Below are 23,778 nucleotides of genomic sequence, written 5' to 3' on the forward strand. Positions count from 1 at the left end.
CAGATCATGTCAGCTGTATTGATTTGAACTTAAATGTATTTAGTTTTGTAGTATTTAATTGGATACTTAAGGCTACAGTGTTCCCTGTAATAGGACAGTGACATGCTTTGGATGGAATTGCTGGTTCTTTTTATGTAAAATGTTACTTTTCTGAAGATAAAGTTGTTGAGCTAACCTAGAGTTCAACTGATTCACTTACTGTAATGAAATACAATATATTTGAAATCACAGATTTGTCTAAGATGTGTTTCCAAGGTGTAGTGTCTGTTGAAGCAAAGGAGCTTTCTGCAGATGGCTTTAACAGAGCTTCCCACCACAGAGCACTGGCAGTGTGCAGCAGATGTTCCTTTGCCTTTCCCACTGCTCCTGTTTTTCCTATTTGCATTAGGGGAGAATTTGGTTGACCTAATCTTACCTGCTTGCATAGTAAGGAAGGCTCAAACTCTTGCTGACTATAATGGAGATCCTTTTGTGTCCTCCCTGGTTAATTTCCTGACATCTGTTTCCTAAGACATCTTCATTTGCTACTAAAGCTGTATTTTGGCAGCTTTGTTCTTCAGTCTGCATTGGTCATTGAGGAATACCCTGATCAATAGTAGGGTAATTTTTGCTTTTTTGCCTTTGCTTTTTTACTTCTTACTGTGATCTTATCATGTGGGTTATTACCACTATGCCTTCACTGCAGCAAGGCTCTACAGAGGGGAGGGAGAAGTTGCTCAGAGTTCAGGCAGACAAGTCAATTTAAAAATGAGATCATTATTTTGTTCTTACAGGAAGAATAAGGCATAAAAAAAAGAGGAATCTCCTATGGAAGACAATGATTCTGATAAATAACTTAAATATGGTTTTTTTAGTGAAATGTTTCAGTGCTTCACAAAAAAGCAGAAGTATCAGCACCCAGAAAAGATGGTGGTTTGCTCAGAGGCAGATGGAGGTGGTTCCTTTTCACTTGCAGTTGAAATGGTTGCTCTAAACTTTAAGAGCTAGCTCAGAAAACAGATTCGCTGGAGGCCGACCTTGCTTTTTTGCCATGCATGACTGCATTTTTTCTTTCCCCTCAAGTCTAATTAGTTACCAATTCTTTCTTGAAGGAAGATCTGCTTTTGTAGGGAGCACATATCAAGCAGTTTTTGAAATGTTTCTGTAATGTACTAAATCTCCTGTTGGCTTTGATGTTAGTGATTTAGATTTTAAATAGTATATAATCACTTGTATCATTGTTCTCTGAAGACCTTCAAAGTCCTAGTAATTCACATGAGTTGATGTAAGCACCTTGCTGGCTCCACGTTCCTTTCAAGAAGCCTGATATAACAGCTGTTTGGAGTCCTTTGCATTCTAATTATTTAAAACTTGCATTCAGAAAGTGTCTGTCAGTTCAGGTTTACTTGTTAATGTTTCTGTACATAGTTCTGAATTCTTTGGCCCAGTTTTCCAAGTATTTGTGCTCAGAGAATAGAGTCAGAGTTGGTTATATTTATCCATTCTTTATTGAAATAGTTTTTTCTTTTAGCAGTTTTCATATTAAGCTAAAGTTGAATTTTACTAGTGTTTATTTTCTTATGAAAATGAGTATCACTGAAGTTTCAGAAGCCCTAAGTACACTTAGTTTTTCCTAAAATATGTTACTCTTGTGATATTTAGAGAATAAAAAGGCTTATTTCTGCAAAGGACATTGGTAAATATAACTTTATTCAAGTTCTCTTGGTCTTTACATGTTCCTGCTTTACTTAAGTAAGTTTAGAATTGGTATTAATTATTGGTGTCAGGTATAGGCAGATGCCAGTCTCTTTTTGCAGCAGAATGTGTATTTAAAACTGCTGATGTTCTAATGGCCTCTGGTATCACCTGAAAAAGGAGTAGCTGTTCAAATGCTTACTTCAGAGCATAGAAATCTCAGCTAAGTAACTTGGAAATGGTAATATTGACCGAGATCCTTTTATAGACTGCTTCAGCTGCTCACATGTGCATTTTCCTTTCCAGTATTAATTGTAGAGAATTTGTAATATAAACAAAGCCAGATTTAAGATAATGATAAATGTTTGATTTTCCTTTTTGTTTTGCTTGGTTTTTATTGTTTATTTGTGTATTTGTGGTTTCTTTGTGAAGGTTTTTCCAGTCAAATCTGACAGTGACTCTTTCTTTTTGGCAGAGAAATTTCTCCATGTCTGTAAACAGTGCTGCTGTCCTGCGGTTGACGGGACGTGGAGGAGGAACGGTGGTGGGGGCTCCTCGAGGTCGAAGTTCCTCTAGAGGTCGAGGTGAGCTGCCTGTGGGATGTGCTGCAGTGGATCCAGGGGATCCAAGCTGCTCAGAGACACTAAGTGGAGCTTGGCTAGAGCTATGTGTTCTTTTTGCTTAAAGCTTTGAAACCTTTCCAACAAGGTGGTGCTGGAGAATGAATGAGTTTAGTGATGATTCTGCACATCTTAGCACACAACTGGTATCTGTTATATGCCTTTGCCAGGTTGATGGGTGGGAAACCAAAAGGGAAAGGTAGTTTTGGGGTGGAATATGAAATTCTTTGAAATAACTTTATTAAAAGCATAAAACCAATTCATAGGGAGAGGGTAGGAAAAATATATGAATGTACTTAAAACATCATGGTTGTAGTCGGTTGGGTTCAGTATTCTGAAAAGCCATCTTCATTTGTTAACATCCTGAGTGTAAACAGTTAATGGGAAGTTGTAATTGAATTTGGGAGACATTTGAGTCGTTCTAGTTCTGGTGCATCACTGCAGCTGTCTCATCCAGGATCACCTGAAACATTTGCAAATGAATGGAGAAAATGTCCTGAGGCCGTATTGCTAAAGTCAAACCAAATAGTTAAACCCATAATTTATCTTAGCAATTCCTTTTCAATGTGTGCACTTCTGTGAACTCTTTTTGGGGGGCTTCATATATAAATAGGATGGGCTGCATTTAGAATACTAGGAAGCTAGTAACTTGGAAATACTGAGTAAATAATTTTGTAACCTCTGTCTTTGCAGGTGCTTAGGTGAGATTTCTCTTAGAGCCCTTTTTAATTTAATTTTACATGCCCTTAACGGGTGGTATTTTCAATAAGATCTTCAGAAAGTACTTCATATATAATTAGGTGCTTGACAGAGTTTTGCTTTTACTTAATGCATTCTCTCATTTCTGTTCTCATTCCTTAATCCTGCTTTCTTTTTAGTTTACATCTCTCAGATATTTGTAGATGGTTTTCTGTCTTGTGGTTGCTTCCCCGCTAAGATATGAATTTAAAGCTTTATGAGACTATCACTAGATTTTCCTGTTGCTTCCCCTTCATTTGCCATTGTCGTTGCACAAATGCTCAGGGTTTCATTTAAAAAAAAGTGTGCATATATATATAGATGTGTGTACTAATTTGGGACTTGTTGCTTTTCTGTTCTATTTTAATGTGTGTGTTTCTATCACCTATGTTTCAGTTTTGCTAGGAATACATATTGGCTGGTTTCTTTAGATGCATCAAGACAATTCTGCAAATTAAATTATTGCTGCTTAAAATTTGATGATTTGAGATCATACATCCACTAGTGTGCTCTCTAGTTTCAATATCAAGATACTTTGACCATTTGTAATTTGGCAAACCCTTTATTTTGCTTTCTTTTGTCAAATGTCCCTGTTTTCTTGCTGCACTATTAACAATGTCATCCTTTTGCAGTGAGCAGTGGTTGTTTTTTCATTGCCCCCACTAGTTGCAATGAGATTGTAAGGCTAAATGTGGCAGAATATGGCTTCTAATCCAGTAATTCTATTAATGATTCTACTCATATGCATGACTGCTTTGTTTGGCAGTAAAGTTTGTTTCCTTATGTTTTAGTGGACAGAACTTAAAATGTATGCAGTATTAACACTTTGAAAGCTGTTTGAAAGCTGCTGCATGTATTCCTGATTTCCCATAGTTCATTTTTAAGATTTGTTAAGAAATACTAGCAAGAACTTTGTCGCAAAATTAATAATTTTCATTTTCTTTTTTGTTTATCCTAGTTTGATCTTTTAAGGTGTTGGAATTATTATATGGTGTGCTTGTGAGGCTGCTCTGTTTAAGCTGTAGAGGACATACTTCTGCAGTAAATTTCTTCAGCTTTCTGAGCTTTCCTTCTTTCATTGATCCTGGTTGCTGCTTGTTTCTTCCACTCTTCCCTTCTTCCCATGAGCAATTGCTCTTGCATTCTAGGCATGATGAGTTTTCCCAAAGTTTTATATCACAGCAAAGAAATTAAGGCTTCTGCCAGGAGAAAATGGTACCATTTTCATAATTATACAGATGATGCTCTTGTAGCCAAGGACTTCAAGTTATTGATGAAAATTCAATAGAGGACTGTTGACGTTTACAGAAACGTTGCTTGCAAGTAGCAGGGTTTAAATGCAATTTTGTTTTTTCAGGTTACAGTGAAAAGGACTTGAAATTTCTTGGGAGTTTTTTCACTAAATGAGCTGCCTCAACAGTTGGAAAACATTCTTATTGCACTGCAAAATTGCCTGGGTTCAAAAGGTTTTCTGGTGTTTTCCATGAACTTTACACAGTTGTATGCAGCAAAGCTGCTGCCGAGTCAGTGCAGGCTTCAGCTTTACCAGAATGAGATTTCTGTCTTGAAGGGACTTGCACCACAGCAGCTTTATAGAGGAATTTGCATGCGTGATTAGATTTGTTAATGAAGTTCCCTGACTGAAGCACAAATGACAGAATTGTGTTCCAGCATTTGAGAGCACGAGAAGCAATCTGTGCTGGGTTGGCAAGGGAAGGAAATGCTGGTAAAGGAGTGTTATGGGTAGAACTCTAAATGGGATTCACTTACCAGTATTTAGAACTGCAAGATAACACTCAGTAAATATTCTCTGGGTGGTCACCCCAACTTTTACTGAAAATCCTTACGTTGTGATGATGAGAATGTGGTTACTATGTGGAAATTGCTTTGATTTTTGGTTTGTTGGTTTATTTTTTTTTAAATGAAGTTGTCGTCTCTGAAGAAACCAAGTGCTTGCACATGACTCTTTTCTAATTGACTTGTTTTCCTGATAGCTCCCTGTGGTGTGCAGTTAAGCCCTGTGCTTTGTGCTGGCAGGACTGGAATGTCAACATTCATGAATAAGAGCCTTGGATGAGGAGAGATTTAAATAGTCCCTGGAATGGGCTGTAAGCTTACAGACACTTTTGTTTGGTAGCTGTTCTCCCTTCTGGTTAAGGCTGTTATGAAGGGTCCTTTGCTTCCTATTAGAGCTCTTTCCCCACCCACCCTCTGTGCCCTTTGTAATGTGTTTTTGCAGCTGTTGGAAAGTGTGTCAGTGGTGTGAAAGTGTAATGTTTGCATATCTAAACAGCAGCAGTTGAGCTACAGTTATTCTGTTTTTCCCAAACAGTATTATGACTGTGACTGTAGATCCTAAACTCCATTTATGCTGTAATTTCAAGAATTTGCTTCTTGTGTTCCATAAGGCTTTAGGTTTCTTTGTAATGAGAATTATAATGACAGTTTGGGCTTGTGTCTTATATTTTTACTTAAATTCAAACTTGTCTATTTTTCAGGTTAGAGACTTAGCTGTTATGATTGCAATGTCCAGTGGATTGATGTCCTCATCCTGAGGTTTTTGGGAAATTACTGCAATACAAATGATCCATTTGCTCCACTCTGTTATTAAATGGCAGGGTTTATTGACATTTATTGACTTTGCATTCAGTACTTTGTGTAACATATGCACTTAATCCGCTGCTTGTGTGCCAGGTATTTTTTTCAGAAGAGGCATTCTGTTTAAAATAAGCCAAGGAGTGCAGAAGCAGAAGGTCAGGTGGTGTGCTTACATGTGCAGTTTTATCCTCTCTGCAGGCATTTCTCGTGCATTCTGTAACCAGCATTAGCTGTGCCCCAGTGTGCACTTTCAGGTCAGACTCACCCACATGGTACTTGCTGAATGACTGACTTTGCACACCACAGTTTCCCTTGACTGGCTGCTTCTCTTCTGTAGCTTGGTAGGATCTGTTTGATGCTTCCCACACTGTGCTCTGCTTGGTGGCTGCTGGGGCTGCACATGTGCTTCTGCTTGCCACTCTTGGATGGGCCCATGTTGTTTCTAGACATGGACGGGGTGGCAGCACAGCCAGGGCAAATGTGCTTCAGTAGCCCTGTCCAGTATTATGTGCTATCACTGCAGCTGGCAGCTGAGTGCTGTGACCCCACAGGCAGCCTTAACCTGAATGCCTAAGATCAATAGTTTGGACATTTTGCAAGGTTATCTTTTAATTCAGACCATTTTGGTGGCTGAGTACAACTGAAATACTGATGGACCACCATGCAGGGGTGGTGAGTGGGGGGAGGTTTCTCAGGCTGTGATTTCCCATACTTTTAGATGGCCATCAGCCTTGCTGCTGGGAAAACAACTAATTCTTGCTCTTGTACAGGACGCTTGCTTTATTTGCTGGTGAGATGCCCTGTATCACCCAGGCTCTGGCTCTGGTGGTGTGTGGCTGCTCCCAGTGTGCAGCATGCACTCACCCTTGCAAGAGGAGCACTGCAGTGCTGCTGCTGCTCACTGTACAAGCCTGCTTTGTTTTTGTTGGGAAAGTGTATGTAACTTCCCACCTCTGCTACCTCAGAGACAGGAGATGAGTCAGTGCCTTTGTTCTGTTTTGATTCTATGAACTGCTTTTGCTTTATTATCTCTTGTGAGAGGAAGGAAGACAGCTTTCCTGTAGTGAAGAAATTAGGCATAGATTACTATTGGGTAAGCTGCTGAAACTTTCCTGGCTTTTATTTGTGAAGAATAAAAACTTTGAGTCCTTTTCTGGGGTTTTAGGGTACCCATAATGGTTTAACTGGATAAACATCATGCTGTTTTTGATGCTGTATCACCTCTTCCTGTTTCTTGCCTTTGCAACTTGCTTTACTATAGTCAACCTTGTTGTATCAGACTTGCCCTAGTGAAGGTGTTTCTAATAACTCTCTTAGGTCTGATGCAAATTTCTCCTCTTTTACCTTGAGTACTCAGTCAGCTCCTCTGCCTGCCCCTGTGTAAAAACAGCTATGCTGAATATGGCATGGGCTTGCTCAATTCCTAGGTCACCACAGTCTAGCAGCAGCTAAAAGAAGGCATCTTGGCAAGAGAGTAAGGACTGAGAAAAATACAAAAGCGAAGAGGCTCAGCTGCCAGATGTTCGCAGCTCAGCGTATTTCCTGAACTTGAAGATGTGGCCTCCATTAATGAATTTTATCTTTTTTGAGTTTGTCCAGTCTTCATCTGAACTTAGGTGTCCCCAAAACTCTCTGGTAAGGAAGGCTGCATCTCTGTGATTCTGGGAGATCTGTCACTGATCAACTTTGCTGGTGATAGAACAGGATAGTTTGTCTGAAGGGAGTGTTAAAATTGTTCCTTATGCACCCTGCAACCTGTTCTGCTTCATACAAAAGCAGTTTTGTATTTAAAGACCCCAACTAGATTATCCATGGATCACTTTTTTTGTCTTTGCCTGGAAAGCAACTTTTTGCCCTTTTCACCTACCACCCCTTCTAAGAGATTTGGTATAGAATAGTAGAGAAACTGTTGCAACTGTCTTGATTATTTTAAATTTCTGTGGTCATAAGATACTGAAACATGGTATGATTCCCTGATATATCCAGATGTCCTTAGATTTTAAATGTAGAGGCTTTTAATTACTTTCTTCAGAAGACTGCAAGAACTGCAGTCCATTCTGAAGGTGTTTGTTTCCTGCTTCATTTGGTCATTCTGTCTTACTTCTGCGGATCGCTGGCCAGGTTTGCACCTCGTACTTTGAGATGTTTTCTTCCTTGAAGCCAGGAAGAGAGAAATATGAAAAGATAGATGTTTGAGGTACTTACCCAGCCAAGAATTCCTGTTACCAGGTGCTTTTTAGGTTTTAAACTTGACTGTAGAGTCTACACGTGTATGTAGGCAAGGCATTATCCTGACAGCGAGCTGAGAGGTGTTCCACTTGTTCATCTTCTTTCCATGAGGTCTTGAAATGGTAAATTAGTTGGTTAGAAATCTGCCATTTCTTCTGCTGGAGCACTGTGTGAAGCTGTGTTTGTCTTTTGTAGATCTGGAAACTTCACTCTATCCGTTAATCTAAGCAGTGCTGGAAGTTATTTTGACGAGCTGGGGCTGTATGTGGGTGTTGTTTTCCTGTTGTGTAGGGCTTGTTTTCTTTTACCCAAACACCCCATGCCTTTTCAAGCCCTCAAGATGTGCTTTGAGATGCTTTGCTTGAGGCTTGGTACTTGGTAACTGCCTATAGAGAACCATTTACTGAGAAGGTCAGTAGGATAATTTCAAAGCTATAGCTAATGTCCTCCTTCATTCTGACCTGCCTATAACCAACCATCCTGTGATCCTTCTTTTCTTCCCACTGATCCTGGGGGAGATTTTTGCTGGCAGTCACTAGAACTTAATAGCTTCCTTCTCCTTTATGACCCTTGACAGCAATAATTAGGAGTACATCCACTGTGCAGTGGCATTGTACTGGAGTTTGCTTTTAAAAGTAATCTGATTTTTATGTGTGAAGCACACGTGTGCAATGTGGATGTTGTGTGAACAATGCATACTTACTTGGTAATTTCTCTTGGGGGTAAGTATTTGTGTTTTTCTGCATCGTATTTATTTCAGAATTGTTTGCCTGTTCTGTCTGGTCTTGCACTTCTTAATAAGAATTTTTGGATAAGACTCTTTCTTCAGTCATTGTTCCTTTTTCCTTTTGTCCCAGATAATTTCACTGGGGCTTAAGACCGCAAGATTGGTTCTCAGAGACACCAGGAAAGGGAACCCTACCTGATTCTTTCAACTTCTATTATTATTTATTACAAACACTTGTGTTTTTTGTCTTTTCAGGCAGAGGCCGAGGAGAAAGCGGTTTCTACCAAAGAAGTTTTGATGAAGTGGAGGGTGGATTTGGGCGAGGAGGGGGCAGGGAAATGCACAGATCACAGAGTTGGGAGGAAAGGTAACAGAACTCTAGCACTTAAAGCTTTTTACACACATCTGTTCAGCTTCCATTTGTGCCTTTTGACTTCATAAAAACACTTTAGGAAAGGTAATTAGTTTTATCTGTGAGTGAAGTGTCTGAATTTCTAAGATGGAGTCAAACACAGTAATGTTTCTTGAGGCTCTGGAGAAAGTAAAAGAATATTTCTTGCAAAGATTTTTTCTGCTGAGTTCCTGGGAAGAAGGAGCTAACTACTTTAAGAGAACATAAATTACAACAGTTGCAATTGAAGTGCTGGTGCTAAGGATTTGCTTCAGTTTTAGTCTTGACATTGTTCACAGTACTTAGGGGCACATTTGAAAACATACCCAGTTCCCAAGGGCCGTGTGTGTATTGGTGTTCCTGAAAATTTCAGTTGTCACTTGGACCTCTAAAGGTAATGTCCATCAAGCTCTGATTTTAAAAAAGTTCCCACCAAGTGAAGAAAACCAGAAAAACCTATACCTAAAATGAGTTTTTGGAGTAGTTCCAAAACCTTACTTGAAACTTCTATTCTGCCTTTCTAGGGGAGACAGACGCTTTGAAAAACCAGGGCGAAAAGATCCAGGTATGGTTTTGTTACTGTGTGGGCAGAAAATGGGAGGGAGGAGCAGGGTGTGTTTGGGGGAAGGGATTTGTACATGTATCAGCCTTTCTTACTGCTCCAAGTATATTGTTGATGCAAGATTCATGATACTGTGCCAGGTTGCTAAGTGTGTTCTCAAAGTGTTGTTTCTCTTACTTTGTGTTGTTCTCACTATTGGACATTTAAGTGTGGTAGATAAGAAGCATGTGGAGTAAGTAGGTTGTGTTTATTTAATTAAGTTGTGATGTTTTCAACTGGAACAAAGTTCCTGTACCTCTGTGACAGAAGCCTTTGCTGATGGGCAGGCGTGCTGTGGTAATACGCCTTTGTTCAGTGCAGCTTTAAACATTCCTGGTGGGCTATTTTGGTACCCAGGATTTCTTGACCATTTGACCTTGAATTTTTTTTGAATGCTTGATAGTGTGAGAGAGATCCCAGCAGTGTCCTGAGGTTCCTGTGCTGATGGATTTACTGTTGATCATTTAGTTAAGTCATCATCTGAACCTCCTGTTCAGTCTGGTTATCTGCTCTTCTGTCTCTTGTTCCTCCCCTGTTCTGTTTCTGAAATGCTTCACACTGGCTATGTTCTGGCAGAATGCTGGATTCTTAATTGTGGCCCAGTACATCTGAAGATCCATCTGAACTTGACTTGGAATGGGTTTGTCATCTTGGAGATGAAACCTAGACATTCTAAGGGTGGTGGGAACATCAGGGCAGCTCTGGCTACCTGATAACTGCAGTGACTTTTGCTGTGCAGGCTCACGTGCTGCTTGTTCTCTGGTGTGCCTCTTCTCTTTCTCCTATGCCTGTGTCTTCTCTGTTTAGGACCCAAGGAATCTTTGGCTTTGCTAAATGAGTCTTGGCTACATACCCTCCTTGGTAATACGCTGAGAAAGCATAAATTAGAACAGATATTTGCAGGTTGAATTTAAAGATAAACCCAAAGAGATCCAGTTGTAATTAGAAGTTGACGGGAATGTATTTTAATGCCTGCATAGCTGTTGGTATTTTTGTAGTGAGAGGAGCATAAATTGCCATATTTATAATTTTCTGAATTACCATGGTGACACATGCCATAGGAGTTTGCTTTCAAAGCTCTTCCAGTCCTCCCTCCATATAGGAAAGAGTGCTTTTATTTTTCTGCTTGTTAAGTTGAATGTCAACACAAAATTAAGATGTGTATGTTTTCCTCATTGTCTCCTTTAAAAAGAGGATACTTCTAGAAAATAATTTGATATTGGTCAGAGATTGACCAGTTTTAAATGTTAGCAGTGTAACTCGGGACTTTCCATGTATCTATATATTCACGAATTTTTTAGGAGAGAAATGAAAATGGGGGAAAGTAAGTACTACTGAGATTTCAGGACTGCATTTTTTACAAAAGAAAAATGGATATCGAAGTAGTATCTACCGCAGTTGATTTATTTATTTAGCTTCTTGTTGTTGTGATTAGAAATATAGCAATTCCAGTTCCAGGATATAGAATGTACCACGTTTCTGATAAAGAAGGATGAAAGTATTGCATATTAGTATAGGAGCAGATTTCAGTATTTCTCAGTTGAAATTGAGGAGAATTTACAGTGTGCAAAATGTCCTTAGAGAAGTTGATGTCTGCCAGAGGTTAATCTGCAGCTAGTGTAGAGCATTTTGTGTTTGTAGCAGCTGCTAGTGATGAGGGCTCTGTTGAATGTGTCTTCCAAGAACTGTTCCCTGGGGAAGATGGTGTCGCTGGTGCAATTTGTTGGAAACTCATTGTGAGCGATGATGTGCTTATTCTCAAATTATGAAACTTTTTGAGTACCTAATTGTTCTTCTTTAGTCTCTTGTATTTCTCTGCCAGTCAGTATGAGAGGCAAAAGACCTTCAATCTTTCTGAAGTTTTATTATAAAAATACTGTTTTAAAAACAGTATTACTATGTTAGAGGTTAATGTTGCAGTAAGTGAGAAGACCATTTCTCTCCCTTCACTTCCAAAGAGAGATAAGGTGGAGAGCACAGAAATATTGACATCAAGTGTTGGTCTGTTCTGACTCAAGCCTTGGTTAATTATAAGTAGTTATTGTTATGTAATGGCTTTCCAATGACAAAATATTTTGAGTATGAGAGAGGGTACACATGTGCCAAAAGAAGTCCCAGGTTAATAGCAAGCACTAGTATCCACACAAAGCTGTGGAAGCAGAAAGAAAAGGAATTGACATACAGGTTATAATTCAGGCTCACAGGCTTTAGCAGATGCCTGTACTGGTTTCTGATACCTTGGTTCAACTCCTTAGTTGAGATTTTATTCTGTAATTTAGCATGTGTTTCAGTTTTTCCTGGCTGTTTCATAGAGCCTTGGATTCAGATTACATAATTTACTGAGTTGCCAACTTTTTCATGTTCTTTGTTCTGGAAGATCCCATTAGAGAATTATTAAGAAATCAAATATTTAATCACTTCTGGGTATTTGTAATGGAGGACAATGAAAGATCCCTCAATAAAAAATTGAGATTAAAAAAGTAATAGAAATGTAACAAATACTTATTTCTCAAATATGATCAGTATGCTGTTCTTAAAATTAATGATTGCTTTTTTAGTGCTCACAGTTTGTGAGGTCACATTTGACTGATTCTCATTATAAACCATATCTGTTCCTGGTTTCAGCATGCAGATTGAAGATGCACAAAGTATTTTTAAGTTTGTTGCAGATTGTCACAGTTCTGACAGACTTCACTTAGAACCCAGATTGTATTTGGAAGGCTGAGGCCATTAGCAAAGAAAATGAGCAAGTTGCTTTCTCGAGCGTGTCTGTCTCTTCACAAAAGCTGCTTAATTTTCTGTGCAGCCTCCTGACTAATACCAGCTTAGTAGCTGAAGGGATTTGATTAGTTACCAGCAGTTAGAAACTGGTAGTGAATAATTGTTCTGTAGTTTAAACAAATCTGCTAGTAAGTCAGTTGTGGACCCTGGTTGAGTTCTGCTCTATGTGTGGGTTTTGGTTAGGTTCAGAAGACTTGCATATAAAAGGTGTGTTCAAGTGGCTATAAAAAGGATGTTAAATTTCTTTGAATCATACTTTCCCTCTCTCTGCCATGTCTTGCTGGCAGGAGTTGCATTCACAGAAGGTTCATCACTGGTTTGCTCTTGCTGTACTAAAGCATGGAGTGCTATGTTGGTGCATCAGAGCCCATCAGCAATTTTCCTAGGTTTCTACTCCAATTTGGGCCGTGGCATATTTCCAGTACTTTCAGAGATCCATGATTCACCAGTTCTCTGGAACTGTAAAAGCAATATTAATGTATTTTCTGCCCTTGTTCTGAAGTAACTACACAGTTCTTTGTCTAATTTGCTTCTGCAGTATCATTCAGTTTTGCATTCCAAAATGTAGTACTTGAAGATTGCATTTAACATATACTAACAACATGTGTTTTCTTTATACTTGCTCTTGTACTCCCTTTTAAACCAAATCTGTAAAAAGAATTATTTTAAAACTGGGACAACTTCAAGGTACCGAGTCATGTAGAAATAAAAAAAACAGCCCACCTTTGATTAGATGTGAATTAAAATTAGAAATAGCTTTGTATACCTCTGGCTCTAAATCATGAGATTATAGTCCCATGTGATATATGGGAGAAACCATGCCTCACCCAGAATGCTGTCAAACAATACTCAATACCTCACAGAGAATGCTGCCCTATTTCAGCCTTACGCAGGAGTCTGTTTTACTGCTCTTGCACTGCTTTTTAATTTGTAGGCCTCTTATCAATGTCTTACATTGATAGAGAATGTGGAAAAAATGCAAGAAATAATTAAAAATTATTGGTGTTGACACAAGGGTGGAAAAGGGTTCTTTAAATTGTGTATGAGTCAATAACTAAAAAAACAGTGATGAAGAGGGATGAAGGCAGTGTAACTTGATAGTGTGTTGCTCTCCAAGCTCCACAATAATCACTAATGCTTGTCTGTAGAATGAAGTTTGGAAAAGATTTTGGGAGTGTCTGTGGTAAATCTAATCTCTCCGAGGTCTGCAATGGGGGAAGGCAGCACTTGAATTATTTTGGAATGAGAGCTCAGTTGGAACAAAAATGTGGCCCTTCTTCCTCATTCCCTAACTGTGTGTGGAATGCTTCTGTGGGATGACTCCCCAGACCCTAAAAACGAAAGTAGTTTTTTACTGACCCCGTTTGGGTTATGAGCACACTTCAGTGAGCAGTTTTGTGACTTGAGAAAAATTCAGTTTAAGCTATCTGGTCAGGTAGTTTGAGGCCATTTTTCCTGCTGCTGACCACTTGGATGACATTAAGAGGAAGTATATTTGGTAATGTCTTATGCTGTTGTCAATGAAAGTTGCCATTTATGCCATCTGGGTTTCTGAGAGAAGTCTTTTACCTTTGAGAGGTAACTGTATTTTAATTCTACTTGAGTGTTCAGGTATGAACACCTAATAGGCACTGCTTTTGTTGAGAGCTTGGAATTAGTTATCCATCATTGTGTTTTTCTTTTAGCATCTTAAATTATTTAGGAGCTTCAGAGTGGCGTCTTAATTGCAGTAGGCTTACGAGGCACTTAAATACAGAAGTCTCATGTATAGCTTGTTTTAATTTTTTATTTCAAAATTGATTCAAGTGTCTCTAAATATTTTTTGTGCTGTGTGTACAGGCAAAGATTGATGTTAGAAAGCATAAAATATCAATGGATGCAGTTCTACTTCTCATATATATAGTGCGTCCTTCTGGGTCAGATATACTTGAGACAAGCAGCACAAAGATGAAAACATTTGGAATGTATGGGCCTTTAAAAAAAATTCTACATTCATTCATTAGAAATAGTCTTTTTTTTTCCCACTGCTAAATAATTTATTCAGTGTTTTCAAATAAGAAAAAATTTCCATTGCAGTATTTGTCATATACACTGAGATTTTTTGATAGTGTCTTCATAGACCTGTCTGAGAGTGAGATGCTCTCTTATTTGGCAGAATGAAGAACTTCACTTAGGATATATAATTTTGCTTAATAAGCACAGCCAGAGTGCTGTTCACTGCCATGAGAGATTGGCAGGACTTTCAGCCATCCGAAAAATGATGTAAGTCTGTATTCCCAAAGAGTTAGAAGAGAGAATAGCAAAGCTAGGCTTTTGGATGAACAGAGTTACTTATACCAGAACTCATGTATTCACTGAATGACCCCATATTGTTTCCTGCTTTTGTTTTGTTGTCCATTTTGTCACAAGCTGGTTAATTATGACTTTGGTCAGCTTTAGGAGTTTTGAAGATCTCTCCTTTTGGGGTCAGTGTGGCTTTAATCATAGTCTGGCGAATTCAGCAGAAAGCTCTTCTAATTTCCCAAGAATTAGTACTGTGATTCAGGCACCTGACTTCATACTGGGTGGTTAATGCAGCCTCTCATCAGTGGGCACACACATTCTCTTCACTCTGTATATCACGTTGTAATCAGAAGGATGGGACTACAAGAGAGAGATCACTAGAAGATGGCAGGGCAGGCAGGGAAGTAAGTTTTTAAACTGAACCCACAAGTTTAATGTAATAATAATTAAAAAAGCACAAAGTTCAAGGTTTGCTCTCTCTACTTTGTGAGGCCAGTCTCAGAGAGTTGGAGGCTGTCGATATGCTGTCCATTGATGCGGATCTCCTTGTCAGTCCTTTTTGGACGCTCTGAGTCAGGTGCAGCTGGGCGCTCAGGAATAGTCTTGTCAAAATTCTCCATCTTGGTCTGGTATTCGCCTTTGGCGTTGCGGGCTAGCAGGCAGGCGAAGCGGTGGTACACCAGGATCTCTGACGGGAGGTAGGATGTTCTCCTCTGGCACGTTTCTCCTGTGCCCTCCTGCACAGCTGACAGGAAAACAACCAGCTCAAAGTGGGGAGGAGCTTCTCTCCAAAGGAGAGCAGCCAGTGGGCTGGATGCAGTGATGGTGTGGTAGTAGGTCAGAGGGAAAATGAAAAATGGATACTCATGTGCAGTGATGCTGTCCAGGTGAAAGTCAATGGTAGTTTGGTGCAGCTGGCCACTCTCCTGTTCTTGGTAAAGTATAGCAGAGATCTGGACGTTGGTCAGGGGGCTGGAGCGAGTGTTGGCCACCTGGAACATGAGCTGAGGCTTCCCCTCGCTGTATGTGACCACGGCGGAGCGAGAGAAGCGGATGGAGAGTGCCCGGTTCTTTGGGCGTGCAATCTTGGCCACAAAAGCACCTGGGGCATGGGAAAGAACAAACTCAGTGTGAGCACAGGGCCTGGGCTGGCTCCCTGCGGGTTCCAAGGGAGCAGAAACAGACTGAGGCTGGAAAGACCATTTTTGGAAACTGTTAGGTTGGCATCATATTAACCTGCTTTTGTTCAAAGAAGTATAGCTTTCCTAAAATACTTACTTTTCCTAAGTTATGGTCACTTATTAATATTTGGAAGTTAACTGTAGGTGTAAGGAGGCTGTTAGCTTGCCCCAACTTACTGTAATTGGAACTGATCTTGATATGTTACACTGTAGAAGCTCTTTCTAATACACAGTAAACTAGCCTATGTATTTTCAAAGTATTTTGAGTTACTTTAAACATGAAGAATATTTTAAATAACTTAAAATACCTCAGAATAGCTGTGACATTGTAAGAACTTAGGTACCAAGGAATACATAAACACTGAGTTAAAGATCAATGAAGATAGCTCAGGTAGATCAAAGTACACCTTAAAAATCAAAACAAATTGACTTTAAATATTGTAATTATATGGTAATAGCTGAGAGAATGGTATAAGAAATAAATGATTGAGAGCGATATGTTGTGATCCACCACAAGTATTTTCCAATTAATATTGAAATTCTTAAGTCCAGATATTGATAACACCTTATTTGTCTTTTGTTGATTAAAGGCATTTAAGTTCTAGTACGACATAGCTGGAGTTTTGTCATCCTTGTAGTGGCTGCCCTAATTGTTCTTTCATATATCAAAATGAACAGTATTTATTTCTAGCGCTATTCTTAAATCTAGTTGTTACACCTGTTGTGTGTAAAGATGCAGCAGGAAGGATTACCTGTGAGGAAGGCTTCTAGCATGAGCCCCAGGACCATCTGGATTGCCAGCAGTGCAACGGCACTGGGACAGTCCCCGCTTGGGAACATGGTGCCGTAGCCAATCGTGAGTTGTGTCTCCAGCGAGAAGGAGAAGGCAGCTGTAAAACTGGTGACGTACTTGACACATATAGTGTGGTTGTCAGGTGGAGCATCGTGGTCCAGCTCCAGGTCCCCATTCATCTCAGCCAGCAGATACCAGAGCACTGCAAAGACCAGCCAGTGAAGGACAAAGGAAGCGGAGAAGACGAGCATCATCCATCTCCAGCGCATGTCCATGAGTATCCCCCACACGTCTCGGAGGTACGACACACCTCTGCCTTGGGCCCCGGCCATGTGGAACGTGCTGTGCCCATCCTTGGTCACCAGCCTCAGGGACCTCTGAGTCAGGAGGGGAGCGCTGGACTTGGTGTTATTGCTCTCTAGCGTGTCTGTCGTCATCTTCTAGAAAGGAGAAGAAAGGAAAAAAAAGTGATACAATGCCACATATTTGTATTTTGCCTAATGGTCACAGCTTCTGACACATCAGCAGGGGTAGAAATACTGCAGCCAACAAAGGAGGGCTTATACATTGCAATCCAGAGAAGATTAAGTCAGGAGCCTGGAGAGGAATTTACCACTGTTTGTGGTAATACTTTGCTAGAAAAGATTAGGTTGAAAAATCTGACTACTTCTCAAATTCTCCCTGCTTAGCTGTTGAAATAAAAATTTCATACTTTACCTTCCTAAATTTACATAGGGGTCACATGCTTTAATGCTTTAGGGGTGAGTGGGATGGGATTAGGCATACTGTGTGTGAAAAGGCACTGAACTTTGCTGATTATATCAGATTTTGTAACTTGTTTTGAGCAGAGTATAATAATTTACCAGTACTATTAAGAATACTATTAACAGTAGTATAGTGCTAAGGAAAGAATGTTTGTTATATTATCTCTGTAACATATTTATGCATTTTTGGGCAATGTTGTACTATAGCTACTAGCCCTTTCTGACTCTTCTAGCTCAAGAATTGTCTCCTGTCTGCACCCACCATGTCCAGTTAAACAGAATTAGAGTATTCAGGGCAGAGCTACTTCTGGGAGTCTGAGGCTGTTTATGTAAGGATCAGGTAAAAAGAGGCCAGGAGAGCAATTCAGAAAATACACTGTGACATATTTTCCAGTCTAGTCTGCCTGAGCAGTTCAATTTTTACTAGTGACCAAGTAAAATAGGACAGCAAGCATATGGGAATTAAAGTAGAATTGCAGATATGGGAAGCAAAATGGATATCTGTAGGTATTTGGCATATTGGGTCCTTTGTTTGGTTTTAAACCTCAGAGCTTGTGGAATTTGCTGGAGCTGGTGAATGTCTTTCGAAAAGACAGTGGTCACTCAAATCCATACATTTTATATATGTATGTTTAAAGTTCACCTGGGGCAGATTAAAATTAAGTACAGGTTTGGGTAAAATAGAGACTTCTTGAGGTGTACAGCCTGTTTAAAGAAGGTTGTGAGGAAGCTTGCTAGAACAACAGAGAATTTAAAAATACCTGTAAATTCTGCAAACGATAATTATATATGGTGTATTTGGTCAGTTTTGGTTTTCTATTGATTTTGACTTCTCTTTGAATGATGGCTGCTTCAGTCTATTACATTTTTTCATAGAGGAATTGGATTTTTCCCTTTCAACGGTGCCATCTTAATTTTCTCTTGAAATGCATTAGAAGTAAGGATCCTGAAATTCAGAATGAATTTATGGTAGGTGAAAATTTGTCTTGTGATCTTTGATCCCATTAACCAGCAGTTTACATGCCTGCTTTGCTTAACCTTCAACCAAATTTTAGTAACTACAGAAGATTCTCTTTTGCTTTTACTTGTGTTTAATGCCTACTGAGGTACAAGGATTGACATCACAGTGACTATTTAGCTAATTTTTTTTTCTTTTCTCAAAACCATCCAGCTATTACTTCTATCCGTGCTGTAGTCAGAGGGAGATAAAGTAGATGATGGCCTGAGTGGAATTTGGTGGTTTTCCCCTTATTTTAATTTTCCAGTTCACATCTCCCAGGAGGAATATTTTGAAATCATTCCCTGTGTCAGAGAGTGCAGTGGACTTAGCGAGGTTTTCCTGGCACATGGTACCAGGCTACTTTTCTTGGGGGATTTTGGTTGTAGTCCATCCACCTTCACTGAGTTGACTCTTCAATCTGCTGCATAGCTCCCTGAATGGCAGTTCTCACTCTTGCTGTACAGTAACCTGAATGTAATTATATGTATTTCAGTCATCCAATGATTAGTGACTTGTCTGTAGAGCACAGTTCTTGTGCTAAGATTTAGATGAGCCCTTGTGGAGACCTTGAAGGCCCTGGAAAATGAGCATCTCTGGATGGAAAGGATTATGAGGACCATGCTCAAAATGAGCTCTGAACAGTGCCTTGGTTTTATCAGAGTAAGCAGGACTCACAAGAAACACTTCCTTGTTTTAATAGAGAACACTTGCAGAGCAAATGCCTCTGAGTGAATCATGCATTCAAAACGAACCAGCAAACCAACAAAAAACCCAAAACAACAAAGCACAACAAAAAGCCAAAGCTTCTGGTTTTGTGTAAATTCTTGTGGTACTTTGAGGGCAGGATCTGCTTTGTAGACTCTAAGCAATATGGGTTTACAGAACAAATAGATGTTGTGGAAATGATTCTGATGCTGACTGATTGGTGACAGAAGCCTTTCTGTGGTGTTATGTACATTAAGAAAAAAGGGAAAACATTCTTAAGATGGTACATTATTTTTGGCTGTGCTTCAGATTTTCTCATGAGTGCTAAGGCTGTGTGTTTGAACACTACAGACTTAGAGCAAATGCAGTCACCATTATAGGATCTCAGATTTGTTGATTAAGGAGCTTCTTGGGGTGGTGATTAATCACTTAATGTTGTCTTAAACTCTGAAAAAAGTCAGGTTCTTTAGGATTTATTCAATGGAGGAGGGTTGATTCCTGACAGATTTTGAAGAAACCTGAGAAAGAGAACCTACATTAGCCCCCAACAGCACATTTCAGAACAGTCCTGTGACTCTGCTCCTTGAGACTCCCAAGCAGGTGAATTTGCCTTCTGAGTTTAACCAGGTTATGCACTGGTACAGTGATCTGATTTTTCTAGTCTAGGACTGTTAAAAATGTTAGTTTTCTGTTTCAGTGGCAGGGGTAGCATTGGAAATGTGTGAGTTCCAAAACCCCTTTTTTCAAGCGCTGTTGTTGATGAATTAAGAGCCACAAGTCTTGGAGTGAGAAAAACAGATAAGAAATTGCAAATAGATGCTGAGAGCAGTGCAGTTGGGTGTGAGTATGAGGCAAAAGAGTAACTGCCCCCTGGAAAATAGCTTGCCCAGGTTGGAGGATCAGTCCTCTCTATTCTCAAAAGCAGGGGCAGCTTAGGAGCAGATGTGACTTTGAATTTAGAAAGTGTTAATGTCTTCTGTCTACTCCTTTCCTTGCCCATAGTAAAAAAATAAATACCTTCTTTCCTTGTTAGTGATAAATTAATAAAGTTACAAAGTACAATTCAGAGCACCTGATTCAATCCCCTGCCTGCATGGTCCTTGATTGACCCCATATTAATCCCCATTTCAGTGTATGTTTTAGGAAAGACATTCAAATCTTCAACTTGAGAAGAAAAATTCAGTGTTTTTTGGAGAATGCTTGTCTCTGCTATAACACACATGCAATGGTTCTTACCCAGGTTTGTCCAGTGATCTCTCTCAACACCCTTTGTGTTATGTTACTTGGTGGGTTTTGCTTTTTCTGGTTCCTGACTTATGCAACTGTTGATGAAGCTTTGGTGTTTCTTGTACCTCCATTTCTCAGCTGATAGCCCCTGACTAGAAAGACAGGAACTGTCAGAAATCACTTTTCTAAACCTCTTTTGGCATGGTGGCCAGTCCCTTATCACACATTTGCTGTGTCTAATCCTTCCTGTTTACCTTCCCTTGAAAGCTAAATTATCACCAACACCACTGTGTCAGTTTGTTCTTAGCTTTTTTTGGTTTTCGGTCTTTTTATCATCTTCTCCCTCATCCTGGCTTCTTTCTTTTAAACACTTCTCTAAGACAAATCAAGGTAGGGTGAGTACTAATTTTTAAAAAAATCACAGATTCCTTCTAGCAGTGGGACAGGTTCTAAACTGACCTGGCTGGCTAATGATTTATGTGTGATAAAACCTTGCAGTACAGCTTTGGGATGTTGCTTGCATTTCTGAAATTCATGATCCAGCATGTGGCTCTCCCATGCTTTGCTTTTTAGATTGAGCTCATCTTCCTTGTGTTGTAACAGCCTTTACTGCGTTCTGTTGACTTTCTGTTCCATGCCACCATGGAACAGAAAGTCAACAGAATGCAATAAAGGATTGCACCATTTGACTTTCTGTTCCATGCCACCACGTTGATTTTCTCTCCTTTCCTCTTGCTTAGCTTTTTCTTAGGACTTTGGTAGGGTTGCAGGGAAACTTATTTGCAGCACTATCTTAATTAAATTTGCCTTCTCAGTTGAAGGCATTCAAAGTGACACTTCCAGCCTGTTCTCAGCTTGATATACAAATACATCTGCAACCTTTTGAGGAGCCTGAGTGAGGAGTTGTGTTCAGAGGAGACTTCTGCAGTGTTGCCCTACTTGCCCAGCTTCTAGTCTTAACAAAGTCTGTTCTAATTGACCTTGGAAGGGATTTAAAACAGTTTATGCTGTGCTGCTTCATTCTGACAGGAAAGTGGTCTTGAGGACTTGCTATTTTCTGGGAGTGACTGCAAAAACTGCTTTATAACTGCAGCATGATTCCAAGCAAGATTTACTAGAATCTGTGTGGTGGCATGCCCCTGTGGGGATGTGTACATTCATTCTTTACTTGACCTGGCTTTGCATGATCACATACAAGCTTCAGATTTAAACCTTGTCTGCTCTGAGCTGGGATTGTGCAGGTCTGTTGCTGCCTCTGCGCTTTGCAACAAGAACAGACTAAGATTAGGATTTGTAAAGGCATTTTTCATGCTATTAAAATGGCTATTCTGTGTGGTTTTATTTTTAGATTATTGTGTATTTTTTTTAGACTGAATGGCCATCCTTGGAGATGCTCTGGCGTTATTATTAGGAAATGGAGGTTTTTTCAGTATGGATGAAATTACTGAGTCATATAACTTACATTAGGGGACAGTCTTAGAAATGTAGGAGGTAATTCAGCTTGAGAAGCTGCATTGGTTGAAAGCTCATGCTTCTGTTGTGAGTAGAACAGTTAACATTTCAAACATATTTGTCCTTTTGGTTTTGTAGCTAATGCCTCATTGAGATGAATGGAAGTAGTTTGTGACAAAACTGTTACTTCTGAGCAGTGTGCAGAATTAAGATAAGCTTTCAGGACTTGTTACATTTATAAGTAGGTCTTGTTAAAATGGAAACTTGAATTTGTTGACCCCAAGTTACTTTTTTCGAAGCAAGTGCCATAAAGGATAGGATGTGAGAGCTCATACTTTGGACTTTCTGTGACAGTTTATTACTCAATGCACTTTAAAGAAAGAGGTGATAAAATGGGAGAGTATGTCTCCTTTTATATGCAGGAAAAAAAGCTGCTTCTATACTTGATTTCTGGGAAGCTAAATAGTGCTCCATTTTATATATAATGTATTTTCACATAAGTACTCTGAGGATCCATATGAACACTAATTCTTGATTTTGAAGTAGCACTTGAGTGGACCAACTAGTCTGGCCACTTTTGGAGAAGCAGAAAAGCAACATTTAAGCAAAGTCTTAGTAAAGGTTGTAAAATATTCCTGTATATATTCAATTCTTAAAAGAAACTTAAATGCAGATTTAAATATTAGTAACAGAGGAGTAATTTGATAGTTACTAGGGAGGGTTTTATTTGATGTAAGGCTGCAGAAGTTTGCTGCCACGCTTTTTTTGTGGAACTTGCTGTTTTTGAGGAGCAGTCCTGCCCTGTGAGATGCAGGCTTTCCCTTGGCTTGCCTGGAATGGCTGAGTTGTGCAGGACAGAGGAGTTCACTCCATGTCCCTGTGTGGAGTCCTGGGCAGCGGTGCCAGCTCACTCTGTGTCCATAAGCACAGGGATGAATGCATTGATTGAAAGATTGAAAACTCTTGATATGTGAAATATAATTGGAGATGGTAAAAGCAAATTTGAAGATGTGAAGCTTGTCTCTTTTAATTTGTGATGGAACTGAGTGCTCAGTTATGAGTGCAGCAAGGTGAGGATGTCTTTTTCATAATTCTTGGCCAATTTCATGACACCCACCTGCTGGAGCTGGAGCTTGCAAATGCTCCCTGTCTGCAGAGCCTTTCCAGCACTTATCTCAAAAACTTTCTGAAAAAATACAGCTTAAAGACTTTGGATTTACTCTGTGTGCTCTTAGGGCTCTGGTCACCCGAGACAGCATTTTCTTCTTTTTGAGGGGGAAAAATCAGCAACCATTTTGTTTAAGGTGACAGTTTAGCAAGTTTTAGAAATGAAACTCTCTGCTCTGAAAAGAACTTGGATTTTTTTGATTAAAGAGTGACAGAACAATTTAAATTATACAATAAGAAAAAAAAAAAAAGAAAAAACAGGATGGTTTTGTGTACTTACCAGTCTTTAGAGGGTCTTTGTGCAGGAGGAGGGGATAACCTGGGCTCCAGGAGAGGGACTGCTCTGGTCTGGTGTACTGGTCCCAGCACTAGTAAGAAACTTCCCACAAGGGGTTGGTAAAGATTAAAAAAAACCCCTAAAACCTTTAAAAATGGGTTTGTATGTCTCATTCCTGTGTTTATATGCTGGGGGGATTGGTTTCCATCTGAAGCTGATTTGATTGGTCATTTTGCCTGCAGGGGGGCTGGTTGGCTCTGATCATGTGGAAAAGAATGCTGGTTTGTTAGGAGCATTTCTTTACCCAACACAAACTCTTAGCAGCTAAGGAGAAATCCTCAAACACTTACTTGGAGAAGGGTGCCTTCCTCCTCATCTCCTTAATCAAGAAAATTTTTTAGGTTTGTATAACCTAAAGTTTTGCATGAAAGTAGAAAAGGCCACAATTCCCTTGGAAAAGTTCCTGTATTGCTGCTGAAAACCCACACTGTTCACTGATATATTTTCTCTAACCAGTGTGAGCTACTGTTCATTTGGGTGAAGAGAGAATAGACACTCTTGTGTCCCCCT

At 39.6% G+C, this 23,778-nt stretch overlaps 2 protein-coding genes across 13 annotated transcripts in view; one reads left to right on the forward strand and one right to left on the reverse strand.

The window, feature by feature from the left end:
- Window positions 1-23,778, forward strand: part of GIGYF2 (GRB10 interacting GYF protein 2) — a 74,432-nt gene that overhangs the window by 19,784 nt on the left and 30,870 nt on the right. For 11 of the 12 annotated variants that reach the window (XM_054515947.1, XM_054515944.1, XM_054515955.1 and 8 more), the window contains 3 exons: window positions 2,150-2,258; window positions 8,842-8,953; window positions 9,502-9,542. In XM_054515947.1, the coding sequence (XP_054371922.1) occupies window positions 2,150-2,258; window positions 8,842-8,953; window positions 9,502-9,542 (262 nt within the window). The remainder of the gene's footprint in view (window positions 1-2,149; window positions 2,259-8,841; window positions 8,954-9,501; window positions 9,543-23,778) is intronic. The other variant, XM_054515954.1, reaches the window with a different exon arrangement.
- On the reverse strand, window positions 14,119-23,316 carry KCNJ13 (potassium inwardly rectifying channel subfamily J member 13). The gene is made up of 3 exons (XM_036389051.1): window positions 23,212-23,316; window positions 16,576-17,056; window positions 14,119-15,744 (listed from the first exon to the last, which is right to left on the reverse strand). Exons 2-3 carry the CDS (start codon window positions 17,051-17,053, stop codon window positions 15,122-15,124), a joined length of 1,101 nt encoding a protein of 366 aa, XP_036244944.1. The 5' UTR covers window positions 17,054-17,056; window positions 23,212-23,316; the 3' UTR covers window positions 14,119-15,121.

This window comes from Molothrus ater, chromosome 10 (assembly GCF_012460135.2).
Source record: "Molothrus ater isolate BHLD 08-10-18 breed brown headed cowbird chromosome 10, BPBGC_Mater_1.1, whole genome shotgun sequence".
Taxonomy (NCBI): domain Eukaryota; kingdom Metazoa; phylum Chordata; class Aves; order Passeriformes; family Icteridae; genus Molothrus; species Molothrus ater.

Coding starts and splice junctions, on each gene's coding strand:
- KCNJ13 (XM_036389051.1), bottom strand. CDS start 17,053: ATGACGACAGACACGCTAGAGAGCAATAACACCAAGTCCAGCGCTCCC. Junction 15,745..16,575: donor GCTAGAAGCCTTCCTCACAG/GTAATCCTTCCT, acceptor CCCATGCCCCAG/GTGCTTTTGTGGCCAAGATT.